The sequence below is a fragment of the Sinocyclocheilus anshuiensis genome, unplaced genomic scaffold (assembly GCF_001515605.1).
Source record: "Sinocyclocheilus anshuiensis isolate Anshui unplaced genomic scaffold, SAMN03320099.WGS_v1.1 scaffold1529, whole genome shotgun sequence".
NCBI lineage: Eukaryota > Metazoa > Chordata > Actinopteri > Cypriniformes > Cyprinidae > Sinocyclocheilus > Sinocyclocheilus anshuiensis.
In genome coordinates this window covers 280,624-306,045 of record NW_015540930.1, presented here as the reverse complement: position 1 = coordinate 306,045, position 25,422 = coordinate 280,624, and the positions used below count along the sequence as shown (strand labels likewise).

General features: G+C 35.8%; 1 protein-coding gene across 1 annotated transcript in view; it reads left to right on the top strand.

The window, feature by feature from the left end:
• The window catches only part of rttn (rotatin), a 64,814-nt gene that overhangs the window by 4,371 nt on the left and 35,021 nt on the right, over nt 1-25,422 (top strand). The window contains exons 7-28 of the mRNA XM_016487408.1: nt 354-501; nt 3,490-3,655; nt 4,951-5,135; nt 5,261-5,376; nt 6,718-6,888; nt 7,142-7,354; nt 8,304-8,416; nt 8,534-8,660; nt 10,261-10,386; nt 10,654-10,770; nt 11,231-11,370; nt 12,815-12,977; nt 13,160-13,259; nt 13,771-13,859; nt 14,802-14,919; nt 17,235-17,331; nt 18,341-18,406; nt 18,551-18,742; nt 20,727-20,966; nt 21,965-22,109; nt 22,253-22,271; nt 23,687-23,774. Of these exons, the coding sequence (XP_016342894.1) occupies nt 354-501; nt 3,490-3,655; nt 4,951-5,135; nt 5,261-5,376; nt 6,718-6,888; nt 7,142-7,354; nt 8,304-8,416; nt 8,534-8,660; nt 10,261-10,386; nt 10,654-10,770; nt 11,231-11,370; nt 12,815-12,977; nt 13,160-13,259; nt 13,771-13,859; nt 14,802-14,919; nt 17,235-17,331; nt 18,341-18,406; nt 18,551-18,742; nt 20,727-20,966; nt 21,965-22,109; nt 22,253-22,271; nt 23,687-23,774 (2,939 nt within the window). The remainder of the gene's footprint in view (nt 1-353; nt 502-3,489; nt 3,656-4,950; nt 5,136-5,260; nt 5,377-6,717; nt 6,889-7,141; nt 7,355-8,303; nt 8,417-8,533; nt 8,661-10,260; nt 10,387-10,653; nt 10,771-11,230; nt 11,371-12,814; nt 12,978-13,159; nt 13,260-13,770; nt 13,860-14,801; nt 14,920-17,234; nt 17,332-18,340; nt 18,407-18,550; nt 18,743-20,726; nt 20,967-21,964; nt 22,110-22,252; nt 22,272-23,686; nt 23,775-25,422) is intronic.

Genomic DNA, 25,422 nt, shown 5'->3' with positions numbered 1-25,422 from the left:
GCATTCTTTTGTTCTTAATGCTCTTGATCTTTTGTATAATTGTTTAAAAATTGAAGGTGCCACTGATTCTGACTTTGGAGTGATCCGTTCAATTAGGTTTATTGAATCAACCTGATTCATTGGCATTTGCTTTGGTATCACTGGAGGGGTAGTGAATTTTAAATTGGTACAAATTACACAAGTCAGTATCAGGTGGCCTTTTATTTAGTGCCTAATTGAATGTAGAATCACTTTCCTTAAAACACTTGCAGCATTTAGATCAGCGGTTGTGTTATGTTATAACAATTGAAAACTTGCAGGTTTACAAGACAACATCAACTTCTGTTTTCATATATTGCTGTTTTCCCCTCTAGAGTCTGCTGTCACTTCTCGGTCTGAATGTTGATGGTGATGTCAGCTACCTGACGTTTCAGGCATTGGCCTGTCTGGAACAGCTTTGCAGGAACTTGAGGAGCCGCCTACGTTTCTACAGAGATCCAAGCTTCTGCTCATCCAAGCAAGGTACCAAACACCATCTATTATAAATATGTTAACTTGTTCTGTGGAGGTTCACTTATATTAGCTCATCTTTTTTTTTAGATTTTTGTTGCATTCTAAAAGTCAGAAAGTTAATTTATTATTTTTATTTATTTTATTTTTTTTACATGCATTGGCTTATTAACTATTACTATCAGTTGCATACACTACAGTTCAAAAGTTTTGGGTCGGTAAGGTTTTTAAAAATGTTTTAAATTAAAGTCTCTTCTGCTCTTCTTGTACAGTAAAAACAGTAATATTGAGATGTTATTATAATTTAAAATAAGTGTATTCTATTTTAATGTATTTTGCAATGTCATTTGCTCCTTTGATAGCAAATCTTAATTGAAATCATCATTACTTCAGTCTTCAGTGTCACACAATTCTTCAGAAATGATTCTAATTAGAGATGCACCGATTGCAATTTTCTTGGCCGATTCCGATTTCCGATTTCCGATTTCACACTTTTTGTTAGTGTGATCTGCCGGTACTGATTTTTGCCGATTCCGATTTTCTTTCTAAGAACTATAATTGACAGCATATACAAACAAAAATCTACTTTTCTTCAATGCAAAGTTTTATTTTCATAAAAGAACAAGTAAAAAGTCAGTAATAAAATAAGAACACAAAAAATTGCAAACAACAGCACAAATAAATGCAATAGAATAAAGAGAGCTATGAAACTAAGTTTTTCAGGTTAAGTAAGTTTTTATTCTGGTAAGAAATACTACAGAAATTAAAGTAATCAAATGTAAAATAACAAATCCAGTGTTATTTTACATTTGATTACTTTAATCTGTATTTAATTTTTACAGTGAAGACTACAGAAATTAATGCTTACCATTAAAGTTATAAAACGTATTCAGTCAAGAGCAGAAAGTGATTTTCTTTGTCTTTTGTTCTTTGATTAACATGACAGACAGCAGCAGGAATATTGAAGACAATTTTTAATATAACTCCGACTGGATTCGTCTGAAAGAAGAAAGTCATATACACCTAGGATGCATCGGGGATGAGAAAAAAACAGCCTAATTTTCATTTTTGGATGAACTAACCCTTTAACGTTCCAAAACTGACTGTGTTTAACTGGATACTCGTCAAGACGGGCATTTTGACATAATTTTGTATGTATTTGAACGTTTTACCGCAGTTAGCCAATCATTTTGTTATTTGTGGCTCCTCCGGGCCGATCATGAGGAAAATCGGCCGATTCCGATCCCTGGCCGATCGATCGGTGCATCTCTAATTCTAATATTTGGTGCTAAAAATATTCTTATTATTATCAATGTTGAAAATAGTGCTGTTTAATATTTTTGTGAAAACTCTAAACATTGTTTTCAGGATTCTTTAAATAGAAAGTTCAAAGAACAGCATTATAAACACAATCCCCCTGTTTAACAGACAAAGCTTAAGCCTAGTCTCAGACTAAAATGCATGCCTGGGCTGTAGGGCTGTCAAAAAAAATTCGAATTTTGAATATTCGTCGAATAACGTGTTATTTTATTACGCTTTGAAGAAATGTGCATAATATTTTGCTCGATGTGCCCTCTCGTGGCCTCAGGAGAGAAGCCAAAAGCTTTTTTCCCCCTAACTGAAATTATGCCTTTTAAATTCGAATATAATTCGAATTTTGATAATATTTAAGTAGAAAATTCGAATTTAGTTTTTCAGTCATTTTGACAGCCCTACTGGGCTGTTTTGCACTGCACTGCACTTGCACTTGCACTGATATATCTTAAAATATATCAGTGCCATTGATTGATTGGTTTTTTTCTAAAGCACGTTTATAAAAGATACTATGGCCTGATCCTGGCTTAACTTAAGTCCTGTCTGTGAAACCAGGCCTATAGTGGTCTTTACTGTCACTTTTGATCAATTTAATGCAACCTTGCTGAATAAAGGTATTAATTTCTTAAAAAAAAAATCTTATTGACCCCAAACTTTTAAATATTTATTGTGTATCTCCTAGGGATGCACCGATAGGATTTTTTTTTGGCCGATACCGATTTTAACAAACAACTATTGGTCGATTCCAATACCGATATTGGTCAATTGCATAAACGAGAAAAAAAACCTAACCTATTATTTATTACGTAAACTATAGGCTTTGTTCTTCACTTGCATTATCAACGTCAAACATCATCCTTCATAGACTATATCAGTAGTGAGGCGCTGGTCACACTGAACGGCACAGACTGTACTACGGACTATTTAAATTGAGCAGTGTAACTTTTTATGTTTCTTTAACTGTATTTTATTTTGATAATGAACAGGCTGCGATGTCAAATTATCAAAAATTAGTTGTATGTGCGTGTGAGGCACTGACGCAATCACTGCATTGTTTTCCCAACTGTTACTCTGTAATTTATGGTCATTCCAACGCTGGTTTGTCATACAGATAGAAGCAAAACATCATTCAAAACTGTAAAGCTTTTGCAAAATAAAGAAAACTGCTTTCTGCCTTCTCTCTTTTTTTTTCGTTGAACTTCGGAGCGCGTTACAATTATCCGAAACTCAGCACATTTTTTTCTCTCGTTTTGTTAATCTGTTAATGGTTTAAGTGAAATATATTTTGTATATAGGCCTATATATTCCTTTTTATGTAGCCTATATAGTTTTATTCTGTTTTCTCTGTTCACAGAACAGGTGTGTGATGTGGCCGTCTGACAAACTATATTTTATACAGATTTTATTTTGTTTTGGCAAGTATTTAATTATTTTGAAAAACGTTGGATTATGCAACAGACATGCAACTCGTTGTCTCCATGCAGTTAATTAATAAACCATCGGTATCGGCCCTTTTCATGCTATTTCCGATATGCCGATGGCTTTAAAATAATCAAAAATCGGCCAATAAATATCGGCGGCCAATACATCGGTGCATCCCTAGTATCTCTTATTCTAAATGTGATTTTACAATTGGACTTTTATAAATGCTGAATTAATATCCATCTTATCATTTCACCCCTTTAGACCCTGTTTCTCAGAACTCGTCTATCTCCTATCCTCAGGAGGTGAGGGCTACCCAACACTCGGGAGTCTCTTCCCCAGAGGAAATCTCCACCAGACCCTCTGTGGTGGGCAGACCCGGTCAGCGGTTACGTGGGGATGGCCAGGACGGAGATGCTGCCTCTTCTAGGTGCTTCATTCTCTACCTTTAAAATAAAATAGGAGACAGGATTTTCCTTGTTCATTTTTGAAATAAAAGAGTGTTTCCAGGCCTGGAAAAGGTTTTTTTTTGGATTATGATAAGCTGTAATATATTTAATTGGTTAAACATTTCTCTTTGTACATGCAATTCTTTAAAAAAAAAAAATGTTTATATTTATTTTAATTATAATTTTTTAAAAAACCTTGTCCAGAGTTAGTCAGTAACATTTATATCATTTCACCCCTTTAGACCCTGTTTCTCAGAACTCGTCTATCTCCTATCCTCAGGAGGTGAGGGCTACCCAACACTCGGGAGTCTCTTCCCCAGAGGAAATCTCCACCAGACCCTCTGTGGTGGGCAGACCCGGTCAGCGGTTACGTGGGGATGGCCAGGACGGAGATGCTGCCTCTTCTAGGTGCTTCATTCTCTACCTTTAAAATAAAATAGGAGACAGGATTTTCCTTGTTCATTTTTGAAATAAAAGAGTGTTTCCAGGCCTGGAAAAGGTTTTTTTTTGGATTATGATAAGCGGTAATATATTTAATTGGTTAAACATTTCTCTTTGTACATGCAATTCTTTAAAAAAAAAAAAATGTTTATATTTATTTTAATTATAATTTTTAAAAAAACCTTGTCCAGAGTTAGTCAGTAACATTTAAAAAAAAAAAATAATAATACTTTTGTTCAGCAAGGATGCATTACATTTACTGAAAGTGACAGTAAAGACTTTTACATTGTTATAAAAATATGAATCAAAAGAATTCAAAATAATTGCAAACAAAACTATATATAGTTTCTACAAAAAAATGTAAGCTGCACTCTTTTCTGTTTTCAACTTTGATAATAAAACATTTTTCTTGAGCACCAAATCAGCATATTAGAATGATTTCTGAATGATCATGTGACACTGAAGACTGGAGTAATGATGCTGAAAATGTAGCCTTGCTCTCAGGAATAAATTACATTTTAAAATATATTAAAAAAACCAAAAAAAAAACAGTTCTTACTGTTTTTTTTTTTTTTATCAGATAAATGCAACCATTTAAAAAAATCATATTTACCCCAAACATTTGACTTAAAATGATAAAATACTACAAAGTGTAAAATATGGAGTTTAAAGGCTGTATCTACTAAATTTAGGTTTATGTTGGAAAAGATGAGAACTAAATATAGCGAAAGTATTCATCACCACCTTTGAAGAATCTTTTCATTTTTTTAAAATGTTGCTCACAACCATTCATGTCTTTAGCAATTAAGAATTATTTTTGATTTGTGCGGTACAGCGGTAGCAGCAGTCAGAGAGGGGCTCCCCCCAGGCCAGCCCAACAGTCTCCCCTCCTGCAGCCCCACCCGGAGCTCCCTCCGGAGATGGAAGCGGAGGACTCGCTGGAGCTGCAGCTGCAGCAGTGGAGCCTGGCTAGATTCGCCGTGGACGCCGTGAAGCATGCTCTCCCTCTCATCAGGACAGGTGAGAGTCCTCTTAAACCCTCTTTCCTGTTTCAAACGCAGCTACAGCTGCTGCTGATCCCCTCACACGTATGCTTCCATCGCTCATCATATTCCCCTCTTTTTTTCTCATTCCCACCCTCTCAGAGAGCCTGAAGGTTTTCCAACGGGTGCTAGAGCTGCTGACAGAGGCACAGGGGCTGCTGGGAGACAGCATAGCCCCCGAGGTGTGGGACGAGCACAGCCTGACTGCGATAGAGCTGGCAAGTGTCTTCAATAACCCTCCTCCACGGTGCAGATAAATAGCCATGAGGCTGATGTCTGCATTAGTGCATACAAACACACACCTGTCGCTGCTCCATCTCACCCACTCCACTTACTCTGAGGGACAGATGGTCATAAGCTATCTGAGCAAATCAGTCATGGCACGACCGTTGTTTTTTAGACCAGTTTTACCACATAGAAGTCCCTGTTTGCTCCTGACAACTCAATACATATGCTATTTCCATCTAAAATATTTGTATTGGTTTAGTAAAATACAGTAAGACTTTACAGCTTATGTTAAGTTATAACTCGTTTCAGTATGGCTCTATTCAATAGCATTAGCAATGAAATAGCTCACATGAAATAAGAATGAACTTACTTTTAGAGCATTTATTAATCTTGCCTAATGTTAGTGCATTAATACATTTCAGGTTGTATAAATTAACATTAATTAATGTATTATGAATGAACATTAATTAATAATACAAAATACTACATTTTTAAGTTAACCTAGGTTAATAAATTCTGTTGAATTGCTGTTTATATTAGTTTATGATACCTAATTCATCAACTAGTGTTAATGTAATGAGCCTCATTGATAAAATATTATTATTATTATTATTTTTTTTTTTTACATTTAATTTTATTTATTTAACCAAGATGGTTCCACTGAGATACAATATCTCTTCTATTATAGAGTCCTGGTCAATGTTACCCAATAAGCATATATGTTAACATTTAGGTATAATTATATTATATTATATTATAAATTATATTGCATTATATTACATTATGTTATATAATATAAATGAACACTGTTCAAATTCATGTTAGTTCATAATGCATAAACCAATGTTAACATATAGTTATTCACAAAATGTTAACGTTCACAACCTTATTGTAACGTTTTACCATTATCATTATGCAAAGTTTATTTGGTATCATTCAGCTTATGAGTATTTAACATAAAATTACATCAGTGCATTGCATTATACTCATACCAAGGATTATGTAGGTCGCATCACACTGATTTACAAATTTGTCTCATTAAATGATGTTCATTGCCCGTAGAATTCTTTTTAAATGAACCCATTGTGCTTAGTGTGTGTGCACACCTATGAGAACGTTCCCCACCGCATAAGATTATGTATATTTCACGGCATGCCTCTCTCCCTCATTGATCTTTAATGCGCTCATGGCATTTTATCTTGAAAAACTGCTGTCATCTGAAAACTTTCTTTGAAATGCACAGGACTCTTGCTGCCCCCTGCTGGCAATAAAATGACATGAGATCAGTGAGTCTCTCAGTACTTATGTTTTTTTTTTTTGTCTCGTGAAAGAGGGAGAAATTACAAGCATGTATAGAGACATTGGGAGATGTTATATGCTACTACCATGGCATGACTTCCTCTGAACAACCAGAATCGTCTCTGATCCACCACCGAATGGTCTTCACAGGCACTGCCATTTTCACAATACGTCTCCTGCAAACCTTGTTACCTGTGGAGAAGGTGAGTGAGCATATGGCTGTGCCATTCTTAGACATTAATAAGCCGTGCCACCATCGCTGAATGGACATATGGCCGTGTCCTTCATGGTCATTTTTTAAACAAATGAGAGTGTGAAACACACCAGAAGTCGCTGTGACAGGGTCAATTGTTCAGTTAAGCTGTAGACCTAAGGACAGCACTGTAATTACAGACAAATTCATTAGTGTGTACATATGTGTGTTTATTACCTTATGTATGATGTCTTTACAAACAGGCTGGAGATAACCTTCCGGAAAGTACAGTGGCTGCCATTTTCCTTGTGTGTCTCGATTCATCCTTCAGTGTGGCGTACCCCCTCATCCATGAGTCAGCCGTGGCGTACCTAGAACAAGCTTGCTTTGAAAGATACAGCCTGTATCGTAGAGTATCACGCATTTCTCACTGCATGGAGGCTACATGCACTTTTTTAAAGGATGCACAGGCTGAGGTAATGATTGGACCAAACTTTCAAGACCAAATAACTTGCAGGTTATCTACTTGAAGAATATGTATCTTCTAGTGGACTCAGTGAATTAAGGCTTCCACTGTTGTTGAAATTCTGGTTGATACCGATAAGCTGATAATTATTACATAATGTTATAGCTGATATTAAACACTGTTAATGATTTGAGTCATTTTGAGGTTTCTAAAGGCTGATGTAATGCTTGGAAACTTTTAAAGGGTTAGTTCACCCAGAAATGAAAATTCTGTAATTAATTACTCACCCTCATGTCGTTCCAAACCCGTAAGACCTTCGTTCATCTTCGGAACACAAATTAAGATATTTTTGATGAAATCCGAGAGCTCTCTGACCCTCCCATAGACAGCAACACAACTGAAATGTTCCCAGGTCCAGAAACGTGGCAAGGACATCGGTAAAATAGTCGATGTGACTACAGTGGTTCAACCATAATTTTACGAAGCTACGAGAATACTTTTTGTGCGCAAAGAAAACAATAATAACAACATTTATTCAACAGTTCTTCTCCCCGAGTTACCGTCTTCTGCCATTTTGAAGAGTACCCCAGAACATAATCAACGTAATCAGCATTGTTTACGTTCAGCATGTGCGCTTTTATCCTGAACGTAAACAACGCTGATTACGTTCTTTGCCCCATGCTCCATCTAACCTGAGATCTAGCATGTAAGCCTGGATGCACAGCAATCTCAGTAACCGATTTGGTACCGATATATCGGGCAGTCCTAAGTTAAATTTTAATTAAGAAGATAGTAATGCAACTTGAATAATGGTTTGTTTTTAGACGACTAGCTCACGCAAATATTATTTCTTCACCCTCATGTCGTTCAAAACCTGTATGTTTTTATTTTCTGTATAACTATTACTTTAAGAATTATTAATAAAGTAAAATTGATTCAAGTGAAATGTTTCTTCACAGGGTGATAAGAATTGGCATGAGCTTTTGGAACTCGCTGACCAAGGAATAGATGCTTTTCTGTACCATCAGCACTTACCGGTGGTGAAGGAATGCGTCCAGATTTGCTCCTACCTGTAAGTTGCTCACAATTATGGAAACTGTAAAACCGCCATTGACATCTGCTGTTTCGTCTGGCACTGTGGAAGAGGTGTCATCGTATAAAAATCTGTAAAAATCGTGTCTCTTCGTAGGTGGAAATTTGCACAAGCAAGCCCGCTCCTGCAGTCGGAGAGTCAGAAGATATTTCTGAAACTTTTGTCTCATCCTCTGTCCCCGGTGAAGGCAGAAACCTACTCCTGCACTCTGAGCATTTTGAAGGTACAAGATGTGCAGTGGAAATTGGGAGATAGAGCCTATTTTAAGCCACTTCCAGTAGATGATATGTGACAGGAAAGACAGGGAAAAGTTCACCTAGTTTTGGAAATGTGAATATTCCAGCTAAACCAGCTACATTGTTGGTCAAAGTTGGACATTAACTGATCTAACATGGTTTTAAGTGCTTGACCCAGTCGTCCAGTGTTTCCTGTTCTGCAGTTCAGTGGCGAACCTCAAAGAAGAATAGCCACAATATATTACAAACAAATGACTCTTATGAATTGGACTCTGTTATGTTATTACATTCAACAAAATTAAGTATATTTTGTTTATTTAAGATTTGTGATATTTAAGTGCAGTTAAATACTAGTATTATATTATGTTATATTATGTTATTAACAAATATTTAATTATAATATTACATTTACACTACTGTCAGACTCTGGGCCAGGTTTTGTGTGTGTCTTTGCTCCCTATGTGCTCCGTCTTCCAGTTTCTCTGTCTCGTGTTTTGAATTCTTTGTTCCCAGGTGTTTCCTATGTTGATTGTCTTATTAGTTCCAGGTGTCCCTTGTCTTCCCCTCATCAGTTCCTGTGTATTTAAAGTGTGTTCTAGTTCTTGTCCTTTGTCAGTCGTTGAACGTCATTCTGTCATCCTGATGTGTCGAGTCCTGTGATCCCCAGCCTTTGTTAATAAACCCTTTTGAGTACTTTATCTCCGTTTCTCCTCGCTCCTTCGTTCCCGTGTTCCTCGTGTGTGTGCACCGTGACAACTACCAAGTAGTTTTATAGTTTGGGGCCAGTAAGATATTTTTTAAAGAACTTAATTCTTTTATTCAGCAAGGATGCGTTCAATTTAATAAAAAGAGACAGTAAATATATTTATAGTGTTACAAAAGATACAAAGATTTCTATTTCAAATAAATCCTGTTCTTTATATTTATCAAAGAATCCTGAAAAAAAAAAATCACCGTTTCCACAACTGTTTTTTTAAACATTGATATTAATAAAAATTATACCCGAGTACCAAATCTGCATTTTATAATGATTTCTGAAAGATCATGTGACACTGAAGGCTGCTGAAAATACAGCTTTGCCTTCACAAGAATAAATTACATTTTAAAATATATTAAAATGAACAGTTTTTTAATGTAATATTATTTGACAATATTACTGCTTTTACTGTATTTTTTATCAAATAAATGCAGCCTTGAAAACCATAAGAGACTTCTTCCAAACAATTGTGCCAATAAAAGTGTACCAATAAAATTGTACCAAAAACAGTATGTATTAAAATGTTACAAAAATCAAGTTTACTATATGTTAGCTATTATCCAAAGCACTTTTTAGAGTAGTTGGCAAGCTTGAGCACCTGATGACCTGGTATTTTCAGCTAGCAATAGACCTATAATATTTTCGTCAACAGCTCCATTTGTTAGGAGTAAAATGCTGTTACCCTTTAACACAACAGGTTGTGTGTAGTATACATTGAATTTCTATTAAATTGCCTACCAATTCTATTACACTCCACATAGGGTATTGGTGACCCCTGAACTCTGTAGACGGTAATATCCCACCCTAACTTCCTGCTCTCATCCCTACAGGAGTGTTTAGGAGTTCAGAATGTGGCCAAACCTGCCACATCCATCTGCAGCGGAGTGCATTTCTTGCTTCATTCCCGTGTCCTGTATGAGATCAGTATGTTTGGCCTTCAAGACCAAGCAAGAGAGGTGAATTATTCATCTTCCTGTTTCCAGCGAGACCCCAAGTAATGCACAAAGAAGAAATATTTTGATATACCAATACACAGCTCGCTGATAAATATTGTATCCACGCTCCATGTTTAATGGGTTACTGAGGTCGTGCTAAGCTAATGATTGACATTGGAAATGCCCCTGTCTCACTGCTGTAGCTGGCAGTTGGTGGATTTGGATGAGGTAGCTTGTTGTAAGTGCAATATCATAGCGCCATCAACTAACTTTATGTGTGATCCAAAGGTGAGCGCTGCTGCCAAGGATCTTCTACTCTATCTGCTGAAGGGACGATTGATGATGACAGCTGCAAGTTGGAGCAGATTTAATGAGGCACTTTACCCGGTCATTCCCATATTACAGGTGCAAACACTCTTTCCTTTCTCCACATCTCTCGTCACACGCACACACAAATGCACAGCCGCAATATAACCGTCAAACTGGGCTAAAAAATAATTTCCAATGTAATATTAACGTGTTTGCGAGACGCCCGAGGCTGAATGGTAATATCCATGTTACGCCGCATTCTATTTTAAACAAGGTTATTTTGTACTTTTCAACAAGCGAAGCTGTGTTTAATTTTTTTTTTAAACAACTTCCACTGCGGGTGGGGTGGGGTTGAAATTGAATATTCATAAATCTTGTCAAGGTCATCATATTTGATTCATTTTTAGCTGAAGCCTCCGGGTAATTGGTTTGTGCTGTCAATAAAGCAGTGGTGAAATGGCATTGTGTGTTGTTTATTGTTTTTCCAAGATGGATTTAAGCTTGAGAGTCTATTGTCTGCCATGGTTGTGTTAAAACTTGCGTTTTTGTATTTTAGAGTTACGCAAGCACTGAGGATGCCCTGGGAAACTGTATCCTGCTGATAAGTGAAGCATCTGCTGAAAAGGGAGGTGAGGTGTGCTCACTGACTGCTAGACTGCGGGCGGCCCTCCGGCTTCTGTTCACCAAGCATCATGCGTAAGTTAAACGTGCACATCGGTTTGGATATCAAATAATTTCTTTCACTGTCTTAAGGCAGTAATTACCAAAAGATGAAAATTCTGTCATCATTTACTCATCCATATCATTTTCTTTTGTGAAGCACAACAGGAGATGGTTTGTATAATATTAACGCTGCTATTTTCTAATGAAAATGAATGGGAACTTGAATATCAAGGTCCTCAAATTAATAGGCAACATAAAAGCAGTCCTAGATAGATATATTCCAAATCTTCTGAAAGCATACAGTAGCTTTCCCATGTGAAAAAGAAGTGCCATACATTGCATTGAATGTGCGCTTGAAGTTTACTTCAAATCTTAAAAAGATATTTTCATAACACTCTATTTTACCGTGTCCTTGTTACACGTTACATGTACTTACTATTAGAATAACAATAAAATATGCATAATTACATGCAAGTAAACCAAAGACAAACCCTAATCCTAACCCTAACCATATAGTAAGTACATGTAGTTAATTAATATTACTCAGTACTTAAATGTATAATTACACTGTAACAAAGACACCTTAAAATAGTGTAACCGATATTTTTTTTTAAACTGTACTTAAAGATAATGTGATATTAATAATGAAATAAGAGAGTACACTTAGAAAGTGTACACTTTCGAAACCATTTCTTAACTCAATTAAGTACACTTTGAAAAGTTCACTTTGTATTGTCAAATTAAACATTTTACTGTACATTTTAGGTCATTAAAATATATTTTAATAATAATTGTGTAATTCTTTAGAGAAGTACGCTTATTTTCATGTGTCAACTAACATGCGAAAGTACTTTATTATAATTTTAGGAGTACTGTTATTCAATATTACATTAATATACAAGTAAATATTTTTTAAATGTACTAAATTGCAACTTCATCATTTCAGATTTGTTATTACAAGTGTATTTGACATAAATACATGACATAAAAGTTAGAATGATAGAATAATCAAATCAAAATAATCAAAATCAATAATGACAAAATGACACTAAATTATATTTTAGTTTACCGTAAATGCTTGTCAGTACATTCTGCATTACACTTATTTTTACACAATATATATATTTTTTTATGACAATATAAGTAATTATGAAATTTTATATAAAAATGTACTAAATAAGTGGGTCAACAAAGCTCTCTAAAGTTCAGCTAATTGCATTTAAAGTAAATTTAGACTATAATACGTTCTCATTTAATTGCAGTTGACATGCAGTTTAGTGTCCGAAAACATGAAATAAATATACTAAATGTAAAATATATTATTTTAGTAATAAGTACTTTGATTATTTAATTATTCACAGAAAATATTGCTAGACAGCATTCACTTTTATTGTATAGAAAAGAGCAGCTTGGACTTTAGGCTTAATACCTTCTTCCCAAATTCTGTAAATATTTTGGCTCTGTTTGCAACTTTTAGTGTGAGGAATACAGCAGTCCAACATCTGCTACCACACCTGACCAGCGCTGGTGGAGCCAGACCAACCCTGGACAGCTCCACACCGTCATGTTTACCAGATCTCTATGTTCTTAATAAAAGTGTGGACATCAAGTTGAGCAATTCAGACAAGTCATATGTGAAGGTAAATCACTGCCCTCACTCAGCTGTGTATTAATAATGCACTCTAGTGTTGTATTGAGTAGTTGTTGGTGAAGAACCATTACTGGCATTGACATCATGTGAAAAAATGCTGCTTTATTCTTGGAGGTGTTGAAACAAGCTTCGGTTAATGCTCTGTTTTTTTTTGTTTGTTTTTTTAAACAGGTGGAGTCTGTAAATAAGTTGTACAATATTCTCACGTCAGAAACGGTAGATCTTGTTTTGCGGAGATCTGCGGCTGAACAGCTGACTATTGTTCTGCAAGGTGAGGAATCCATACTTTTTATTTCATGAAATAAAATAAAAATAAAATACTTATTTTATGAAATAAAATAAACATTAACTGAAGTTTTATTTCATCTAGTTGCCAATGCAGCATTTCTCATATTTGTTTAGTTTAAGTTTAAGATAACTAAAACTAAATAAACATGCTTAAAAAATGAAAATGATGAAAACTTATTAAAAATGTAACTAAAAATGATAACAGAAAATAAAAAAATTAGTCTAATTTTAAAATATTAACAAAATCTATAATGGTATATCAATAATGCTAAATTAACAATGGTGCATCCAACCACCCGCATTAATGCACTGTTGTCTTTTACATTCAATTTTCAAAGCTCCATTTTTCTCAAAACGCCTCACAAACCAATTTTAAGTGTTTTGAAGCAATAGTTTTAATCTCTGAAACATAAATTGATAAAGCAGATAACATATTTCAACATGTGCTAGAAACAAAGCCAGTCTTGATTTATATTTCATTATGTTCTTTACAGATTTATCAATGCATGCTGTGCTGAAGGCCTTTGGTTTATCAGACATGCTCATATCTTTCATCACGGAGTGTGTCAACAACAGTGTGGCGGTAAACCTCACATTCTCTTTTGTTTCGTGCGCTTTTTATCTTGAATGAATTCAGGAAACTGGTGCCTGGGCATGATGCTTCAGTTAATGGTGTCAGTCAAGAGTGAGTCAGTATTAATTCACATCTATTGCATGATCTGTACATCCCTAGGCTGAAAGCTGCCAGCTTTGTCGAGTATGCTAATGTGACTAATTAGCGAAAATTATGCACCGAAATGTCTGGCAATTATGCCACGAGCAGAATCCGATATGTCGCCTCCAATTGCCACGCCTAGTTAGTGCTGTTAATGTCAATTGTGACTTTGCTTTGGCTGTTTGTTTTGACTCTTGCCTTGGCTTTGAGGCTATCTAAGTTTTTGTGGTGTTATAGTCTTACTGTGAATGTTATGACGAGTATGCTAATGTGACTAATTAGCGAAAATTATGCACCGAAATGTCTGGCAATTATGCCACGAGCAGAATCCGATATGTCGCCTCCAATTGCCACGCCTAGTTAGTGCTGTTAATGTCAATTGTGACTTTGCTTTGGCTGTTTGTTTTGACTACTTGCCTTGGCTTTGAGGCTATCTAAGTTTTTGTGGTGTTATAGTCTTACTGTGAATGTTATGACTGTGGTCGGAATTTTGTTGACTGTGTAAACACTTCTAGACTCAATCATGATGACTTGTTATGACTTTTACCACTAGCAAGGCAGCACCAGTGGCATAACACCTTTCTAAACAACTTAGCACTTCAGTAGTTTATTGCGGATGTGGTTTTCCCTTGGTTTGGTTTGGAGTGTGAAAGTTCTTCTGATGATTATTAAAACTTCTTTAATTATCTCACTTTATTTTATTCAGTACTTCCAAGAAGCCCAGGCCTTTGCAACTCATGTCTTGTGCCTTATCTACGGGATCTATTGACACTAGAAGGTTTTGAATTCAGGTTTTTATTCATTATGTAGAGCATGGATTGCTTGTTGGAGCCCAGCATATGCATGCTGAGGAAGCTGGTGTTTGCAGACCCCTCCCTGCGTCACAGTCTGGCTCAGCAGACGTCTCTTCTCATCATGCTGCTCAGAGGTACGGCCCGCAAAACATCCCTCCAACATTAATTCATTCAGTTTACCGTAGATAATTAGTCCCAAGCACCAAAGTTTTGTAGGCACCTTTTGTAGCTGTTAGTTTTCTTATTATTTTTCATTCTCTTGGATTTTTGTTTATGTCAGCCACTTTGGTATAATGATTGGGAAGGCTTTCAATGTTCATAGTGCCAATTTTGGGTCATTCTCTCAGTCCCTCTAGTGCCACCAACAGTTCATAATTCAGTAGTGCGGTCACTAATGTTAAAATTTTTAACATTGGTAAGTTTAAAAAAAATTTTTTTTTAAGAAGTCTCTTACGCTCACCAAGGCTGCATTTGTTTAAAGAATACAGTAATATTGTAATATTATTACAGTTTAAAATAAGTGTTCTATTTGAACATATTCTATAATGTAATTTATTATTTGAATGGCAAAAATGAATTTTCAGCATTTGATGGCATGTATTATAACTTAAACAGGAAGTGAGAACATGTTTAATTCATTTTCTTATTAAACTGATACTTGGTAGATGTAATTGCCATTATGTCTTACTGGTGACAGCATCGCCTGCTAATCAAAATGTCATTAAACTGGCTGAAAATTGCATCATTTTGGATAATAAAGTCATGTTTTTTCTCTCCATATGCTTGTGAAGGCTTAATTGCCATGGTTTCAAGGTCTGCAATCTTTTACAAATATTAGCTTAGACCACCTGCACATCAAAACTCATAAATATGAGTAATTGGATATTTTAATTTCATAACCATTTCAACACATGCAAACAACTCAATGGCAATTTTTAAAACAAAACGTCATTCCCACCATGCCCTAAGTGTTTAAGCAAAGTATGAAGTTAATAGATCAATAGATATATGCAACATATCTTCTAGCCTTTCAAACAAACAAACAAAACTGATTACATGTTGTGACATCACAGATCTACTGTGTTTGCTAAATCTACTGGTGTGTTTGGCAAAGGGATAGTTCACCCAAAAATGAAAATTACCCCATGATTTGCTCACCCTAAAGCCATCCTAGGTGTATATGGCTTTATTATTTCAGATAAATACAATCAGAGTTATATTAAGAAATGTCCCTAGATCCATGTGGAGTCATTTTTATGATGGATGTTAAAAAGAATTTTGGCTTCAAAATCTCGACCACTATTCACTACCATTATAAAGCTTGGAAGAGTCAGGACATTTTTGAATTTAACTCTGATTGTATTCGTCTGAAAGAAGAAAGTAATATACACCTGAGATGGCTTGAGGGTAAGTAAATCATGGGGTAATTTTCATTTTTGGGTGAACTATCCCTTTAATTGCTGCTCGTAATTGCACACTTTGTTTATTTTTATATTTACTGCTGAAAATGCAGAGCTGTTGCCACTCTCCTTCCAGTTCTCTAGTCTAGAACATTGCACAAATGGCAAATGTAATTTTTATGCATGCCCCACTAGGGATGGGTACCGAAACCCGGTATTTAATATATATATATATAAAACAAAAAGTACCGATAAGAATACTGTTAAAGTACCGAATCGATAAGCAGTATCGGTAAGAGTAGTAGTACCGTTAAAACCTTAACGATACCCATCCCTATGCCCCACATTAGGGCTGTGCAGATAATCGAATGCGATTTTCATGCGCATCTCGTCAGTAAAGCCGGTTCTGTGATTAGTAGTAAATCTCCAGCACGTGCTTTCAGATGGAGCGGCATTTACTACACAGAGCTGTAGTTCACTGACAAGCTACACAAAATCGCATTCATAATCGGCAATGAATCGCCTGCTATTTTGAACGCGATATTGCGTAGCTTGTCAGCGAACTACGGTTCTGTGTAGTAAATGCCGCTCCATCTGAAAGCACGTGCTGGAGACTACTAATCACAGAACCGGCTTTACTGACGAGATGCGCATTAAAATCGCATTCGATTATTTGCACAGCCCTACCCCACATGTTCTGACATTTACAAGCATTTTCAAGTGAAGAGCTCACCAGTATGCTGTTGCTGAGTGTTTGTGATCGCCTAGAGTATGGTGATGTAAAATTTGTTTTTCTGGCTCAAGCCCTTTTTGTTTTGTTTTGCTTTGCTTTAACAATATATAATCGATGAGTTGTTGCTTTCCCTGTTATAGTTTTGTTTTCATGTTTTATTTTACCTTGCTCTCGGAATGTAGCCCTTCAAGCTACTGCACCACAATTAACCATTTTTAATGTGTATATATACTGTACGATTCCTGCTTTGACACCTTTGTACATTTAAATGATTGCTCTCCTGGTAATTTTACTTCTTTTGTTGCATCTTTTTAAGCTTCTCTGTTGATAAAGGAGAAGCAGGGTGATGTGAGCGAGGCTGCCGCATTGATGTGTATTCTGCTGTTTGATGAAATAGCAAGAATGGATGTTTGGTATGTTTTCTTTGTTGTACAATCTATGTGTCTATATGTAAAATATCTGCACCCAGTTGCATTCAACCCTGTCAGTAAACAAAACCCTAATTGATGACCTTCTTATAATTATGAATAAGTGTTTTCTTTAACTTAAAAGAATAGTTTACCCAAAAATTAAAAATTAGCTGAAAATGTACTCAACCTTAGGCCATCCAAGATGTAGATGAGGTTGCTTTATCGGAACAGATTTGGAGACATTTATCATTACATCACTTGCACACCAATGGATCTTCTGCAGTGAATGGGTGATGTCAGAATGAGAGTTCAAACAGCTGATTACAACATCACAATAATTCACAAGTAACACACATGACTCCAGTCCATCAATTACTGTGTTGTGAAGTAAAAAACTGTATGTTTGCAAGAAACAAATCCATCATTAAGGTGTTTTAACTTTAAACTGTCGTTTCTTTAATCCGTAATCCAAATCGGACATGTTTGTTTAGTACTGTTTTAGGCTATTGTCACCTGTAAATGGTGCTTGATCTGTGCATATTTCTCTCCTGATTTGGACGAGATGACTTTTTCTTTTGAAAAAGGACTAGCAATGGTTTGTTAAAAATGTCTTAATGATGGATTTGTTTCTTACAAGCAGCATGCAGCTTTTCACTTCACAAGACGTGATTGCGACATTTTTATCAGCTGTTTGGACTCTCATTCTGATGGCACCCATTCACTGCAGAGGATCCATTGGTGAGCAAGTGATGTAATGCTCAATTTTTCCAAATCTGTTCTGATGATGAAGCAACCTCATCTACATCTTAGATGGCCTGAGAGTGAGTAAATGTAAGGAAATCTTCATTTTTGGTGAACTGGTCCCTTAAATGTATACTTCACCCAAAAATTTAATTAAGTGGGGTCCATTGTTGTTTTGGACTCTAATGACTTTCACTGTATAGACAGAAACACATAAAAACCAGAATGCTTTGGCTCATGTTACATTTCAACATCTTTGTTTCATGATCAGGACTGATAAAGCTGGCCCAGACACAGGCCTGTCTTCCTTCTCACTGCCTGCTGCCATTATACGGAGGTAAATCACATCCATTACGACATTCTAGCCGTTTAATTTCACCATAACCTTACTTTCAGAGTTGTCATGGGTAAATTAAATGGTGATTAACTATTATTTGACAGATTAATTGTGTATAAAATGTTATCTCACAATTTCTCACAGGTATAATCTGCCGTTTCAAGCTCCTTCACACCATGCAGTGAGTCCCTACTGTTCAGTTCTTCCTCCATACTCAGACCTGCTGAGTCTGAAGCCTGCCTGGGAAGCACTGCAGATCACCTGGAACACAGCATGGCATTCTGGGATTGATGGACTGCTAGAGCATCTGAGGGGTTTTAGGAGTGATGTACCTGAGTAAGTTGGATTTGGGTTTTCAGAGATTTTGAAAATGTAATTTAATTTGTAACACTTTACAATAGGGCTGGGCGAAATAACTAAAAAAATTATCACAATATAATGTTTCATAACGTTCGGTATCGATAATTATTGACAATTTTTTATAACCTTTCTTAAACAGCAGTAGAAAAAAGGTTTAAATTTAACCACTGTATTTTTAATTTACCCAATTTATTAAGACAAACAACAACTTTATTTTAGTCTTAAACAAAATAACAAATAAAACAAAATAAAATAAAATTTAAACAAATATCTCCTTTCTTATATAAATATTTGTCCTGTCTCCTGAGGCCACAGGAGGGCGCAATGAGCAAAATAATGCACCTCATTAAACGGTTTATTCAATGCAATGAAAATAACGGCTGTCTATAAAAAAGTACATAACGTCTAAACTAATATTTATAAATCAAATATGATTTCGTAAATTGCATAAAAAATTATGAACAAAACAGCATCATGTATATATGCATAGCTTAATACAAATACCCAAAGCGCCGATCACATTGCATGTAAAAACATACGAGACGCAGTGGAATGGAATAAAACCCCCTCAAATTCTCAAGACATGTTTTTTAAAAGTTGAACCTCTTTTAACTTTACATGGCTTTCTATTCAACTCTTGTGCGAGACGTGAGTGCAACAGTCATAGTTGTGCGTCTCAAGAATGCGTCGAATATCCGTTCTGTGTGAATGGCTTGGTTTCAGTTTTAACCTAACCAATATCTTCTCCACATTGAGCTTCTATAGTTCTCTAATATTTTGAATGGGAAATGCAGCAGCGGCGCATCTTGTGGTTTCAACTGGATATAGACTAACAAAAACATTAAAATGCAACAACATCATCCTCACCGCATCTCGTGCACCGCTGATAAGGCTCCCTGACGCACACCTAAAATTCAAATATACCGTTTTTTCATTTGAATGCGAATTTTTTTTTTTTAATTCGACTAATATTCCTTTTTTTGATTCACAGTCTCCTGATCGCAGGCAGGCACGGCACTCGTTTCAGCGTGTGTTTGTGTGTTCTGTTGGCTCTCTACTTGTCACTCATAACACGCGCCTTTAAATGAAAAAGCATGAAACTATTGTGCGATATATTGAAATTTTTTTCTATCGTTATCGATGATGGTGTACCATCGATAAATATCGATACCGTTTTATCGCCCAGGCCTACTTTACAATAAGGTTTCATTTGTTAGCATTAGTTAATATTACAGCATACATTAATATGTCATTGTCAACATAATAAATTCAACATTTACGAATACATTTTAAAATCAAAAGTTGCATTTGTTCAATTAATGCAATGTAAACTAATTTGAACAAACGGTGAACAATTATATTTTACTGACTAATATTAACAATGATTAATAAATGCTTTAAAAATATATTGCTCATTGTTAATGTTAGCTAATGCATTTTAGTAAGTGACATTTTGAAAATATTTTATTTATTTGTTTTTAAGCACTAAAATTGTATTGAGCATTAGAAGTTTTGGGTAGTCAATCTGGATCATCTTAAGAGTTGAGACAAATCGCTTTCATTGTTGAACAGTTCTGAAACTTTAGCAGCGTACAATTTATGTTTTAGGATAAACGTCATTTTAATACGCAGCAGCTGTTGTTTTGTTACCAAGATTAAAATGATTACAGATCTGCTGGCAGTAAACCTGTCTGGCCTCCTTAAAGAAATAAATGAAAAAATTAATTTACTGTCATCCCAAAGCTGTATGATGTTATTTATCTGTGGAAGGAAACTCTTATTTATTTATTTTGAAGAATCTTTATGTAACTCTTGCAATACATCAACAGTTCATGGTGACCATCTGTGTAAAAAAAAAAAAAATAATAACAAGGAGGAATCAGACAAATTCATTCTGGAGTTCTGAATGTCTTAATGTTTTCTCGCTACACCTCTTTAACCCTCATTTTTTATTTCTAAGGTTTCATGGTGAACTGGTGCTGTCTGAATCTCAGGCGGTGGTCTTAAGAATAAGCAACTTAAAGTCCGGGTTACATGACTGTGTTCACAAGGTACGGGACGCGAGCTCCCACAGCACCGTGACCTTCGCCATGACCAGGATGCACCTGTACCTCCTCGCAGACCGCCTTGCACTCAAATCCACCGCCCAGAGCAACAAGAACATCCTGCAAACCCTGAGCTGGCACAACGCTGTAGAGAGGTAAGCTCTCTGTGTGTTGATCTATTGATTTGTTTTCCTGCACCTCCAGATTTGTGATTTGTGATCACCAGGCATGACTTTGCATGAGCTTGATGGAGTGCACCAGCATATCACAGCGCTAAACAATGAATAAGCTGACACATTCAGACACGAAGCGGAACAATGTTTTATCTTTGGCAAAATAAAGCTTGTGCTACGACTATATATAGTACTGTTCAAAAGTTTCAGGTCAGATATTTTTTATTTTTTTCTGAAAGAAATTAATTATTTTGTTCAGCAAAGATACATTAAATTGATCAAAAGTGACAGTAAAGACATTTATAATGTTACAAAAGACTTCTCTTTCAAATAAATGCTGTTCTTTTGAACTTTCTATATATCAAAGAATCCTGAAAAAAATGTATCATGGTTTCTGCACAACTGATCATATTTTATGTTTCTTGAGCACCAAAACAGCATATTTGAATGATTTTTGAAGGATTGTGTGACACTGAAGACTGGAGTAAAGGCAGCTGAAAATTAAGCTTTGCCATCACAGGAATAAATTACATTTTAAATAAATAGAAAACAGTTATTTTAAACTGTAATGATTTTTTTTTAAAAAATCAGCCTTTTTGATCAAATACATGCAACCTGGTGAGCATATGACATTTAATATAAAAAAAAATCTTAGTAGCATAAAGGTAGTATAAAACACTGCAGTGCAATAAATTGTGCATGTGTTTAACCAGAGAATGCACACAGTCTAAAGTGAAATAAGTATTTTGTAATAACCATTTAAAAAATAATACACACTTACAAAATAAGACACATATCTTACATATTTTTTCATATATTACACCCTTTGAACATTGAGAAATATAGAGAAAATGTATTAATGTATTTTTAATGAAATAAATAGTACAGCCTTGGTAAGAGACTTCTCTCAGAATCATTAAAAATCTTACCAACCCCAAACATTTGAATAATAAAGTAAACTGTTTTTATTAATCTGACAGATTTCTGATGGTACGTCCAGCTTGTCGTCAAGATGAGAGGCTCTTGGTGGACATTGTGTCATTCCTCAACACCTTCTTCAAGCAGAACCAGTCTGAACTGGACCACCAGGACCTAAAATGGCTCTTAGAATTACTCCTAAACCAGGTATTCCTGAATAAACCACAGCTGTCTTGAATCTGTTATGGATGAGTGCCTGCATTTCTCCGAGATTACTTTGGAGACCTCGTAAAACAATAAAGAGACTTATTGTACCTTGGTAATTAAATTAGTTTGCCCTCCTGCCTCAGATGCACCTCACAGTGTGCTGTATTTATTAAGAAAAGCTGAAATAAATCACACTGTGGAGCAATACAAATACATTAATATCATATTAACGCTTGTAACGGAGAGGCGTTCATCAGCAGTCATTGTTTTTGTTTCTCACACTGGGGATGAATGGTTTTATTTCTTAAGTCTCTTCCTGCCTTACCTCACATTAATGTGTATGTATGCAAACAAACCTGACAGAGAACGCTGGGTTTGATGAAATGCCTGGTGGGGGAGGTGGTGAAATTCAGAGAGCATCCACAGTCGCTGGAGTGTTTCTCAAACATTTAAATGATTTTAGCAAATGGCTGCAATATAACAAAGAGTGAAACATTTAAGGGGGTCTGAATACTTTCCGTACCCACTGTAAATGAAATTTAGAAATGTTGCTTTGTCAGCTAACCAAAATAAAGTTGAAGTACTAAGATTACAGAAACTGAAATTAAAATAAATTAAAGCTAAATAGAAATATTAAACAACGAACTGACAAAAAGTGAAAAAATGGCCATCACATAAAATTACTAAAACTAAAATTAAAATAAACACTGAAAATATAACAAAAGCCAGTTCAAAATATTAAAGTGCCCCTATTTTGCCATTTCCATTATTGCCTTTCATGCAGTGTGTAATGTAGCTCTATGTGAATGTAAACAATCTGCAAAGTTGTAAAGCTGAAAGTGCACGATAAATAAAGTTATTGTCTCCCAAAATAAAGAATCGACTCTGTACAGCTAAAACGAGTCGTTAGTAATTCGAATCATGCTTCCGTGATGGCTACACGTCACGGGGTAACACATTTGCATAATGCGCGCCTATGTTCTACGTTTGATCCCGTCTTGACCCCACCCACAAACACGTCATTCTACTGACGACTGCTTCTCTAATCTCAATGCGAGTTCAACGCGGGATTCACAAAACGCTTGCTGTTGAAAGATGGATCAGTATCCTGTTTATTTGGACCAGCTGCGCCACTGAATCACAACCTGTAAGTATGATAAATAATAGATGTTTATATTTTCTATAGAACATTCAAAATACATAACTAGTGAAATAGGCGTATCGTTTCCGACACGCGCTGTATGCCGTAGACCAATCACAACAGACTAGGCCATCTGACCAATCAGAGCAGAGCAGGCTCACGGAAAGGAGGGGTTTAGAGAGACTGAATCTTAGATTAAAAAAGACGTATTTCATAGGGCCTTGACATTTTAATTTTTGTTAAACTTTTAATAAATTGTTGTGTAAATTTGTATCTAAATAAATATGAAGGAATTTGATTTCTAGTGATGCTGACTGAGTAATTTGTAATAAAGCTGCTGTTTTTAGTGTCATTCCTATGACAGACGAGGATGAGGTTGGTGTCATCAAATTGTGTTCAGCTGAATCTGGAGGTATCCGAGAGCCGTAATTGACAGATTGCACCCACCTCAGTCACCGGCTACAGAGAGAACTGACAGGCCTCTTCAACACTCTGCTGCTTCGAATGACACACACTTCTGACAGGTAACACACACACACACAGCGGTGGGTGACACAAATGCAGGATAACGACTCACAAACTGAATGAGTCACTCTCAAAGTCACAAAATGACTCACTTGACGCATTTAGCGACAGACTCACACTTACTGACTCACTCATATTCTTTAACACGTGCAGTGAACCATCGGACTGCTCTATCTATAGAACAGTCCCACACACACTGTGGCACCTGTCCTGTTTGAAGACTATTAAAAATTTAATTTCTCACCATTTCTCTTGACTGACTGTTAGGCCATAATATACTACAATTCCAAAGTTTGGGGTTGGTAAGATTTTTTTTAATGTTTTTGAAAGAAAATGTTTATGAAGTCTCTTAAGCGGAGTAAAAAGAATAATGTTGTGAAATATTATTATTTTGATATATTTTAACAATGTGATTTATTCCTGTTATGCAAAGCTAAATTTTTAGCAGCCTTTGCTCCAGTCTTCGGTGTCACATGATCCCTCAGTAATCATTCTAATATATGGATTTGTTGCTCAAAAATATTCTTCTCATTATTATCAGGGTTGACAACAGTTCCTTGTGGAACCTTTTTTTAGGATTCTTAAATGCTGTTCTTTTAAGATTTAAATTCATTAATTTTAAATATTTTGTAACATTATAAATTTATTTATTGTCAGTTTTGATCGATTTAATGCATACTTGCTAAACAAAAATCCTCCTGACACCAAACTTCAAATGGTAGGCCTATTTACCAGGGTATTCCAGCTATTGTAGCTAAATCATGGCTTGAAATTAACTTTTTTTTTTTTACACTTGATAGCACTGGTGCTCTTAACTAGAGACCTGCGCGGGATGGATTTTTCAGTCCTGTTCCCGCATACATGTATCTTATCTGGTCCCGCTCCCGCCCGCAACATTCATGTTTTGTCCCGCTCCCGCGCACATAAAAAGTAGCCTATATAGATTTTTTTTCAGTACATCGATTAAATTTACATGAAATAGCTCTGTAACATCTCGTAAGTTCCACAACATCACAGCATAAACGTTCCCATTAAAATATTTGTTATTTAGGCTACGCATCAACATTCACAAATCACTGTAACAGAAAAGCAAGCACAGGCTGCTGCGTGCATGGTTTGGCATGGCAGAATTCCAGCAAACAGCGCTCCCTTATATCCAGGGCCGGATTTACGCATAGGCATTCTAAGCACGTGCCTATGCTCGCTCGTCCAGGGGGGGCCCAAACACAATGAAGAGATATATAATATTTTTGTTATACTATGGGATGTCTACAACAGTAAAAGAACCAAAACCCCAGAAGACATTGAGCAAATAAATATAACAAACAATAGGGTAAAAATGAAAAACTATTTCCATGTCTTCAACCTTTTTTATGTACGGAAATCACGCTTTCTTTCTCCCGTTCTCTCTCACAGATGCACACACAGTACAGACACGCACTCGCGCACACATGCGGAGACGCGGACAGAAACTTCTTGTCAGAGCTGCGGCTGCCCCGCGAATTTATCAATAAAATAGTTTCGCAGCTGAAAAGCTACATGACATTTCTCAGTAGCGAGGTTCTTGAAGCAGTTCAACTTAAAGGGGTCATATGATGCTGCTAAAAAGAACATTATTTTGTGTATTTGGTGTAATGAAATGTGTTT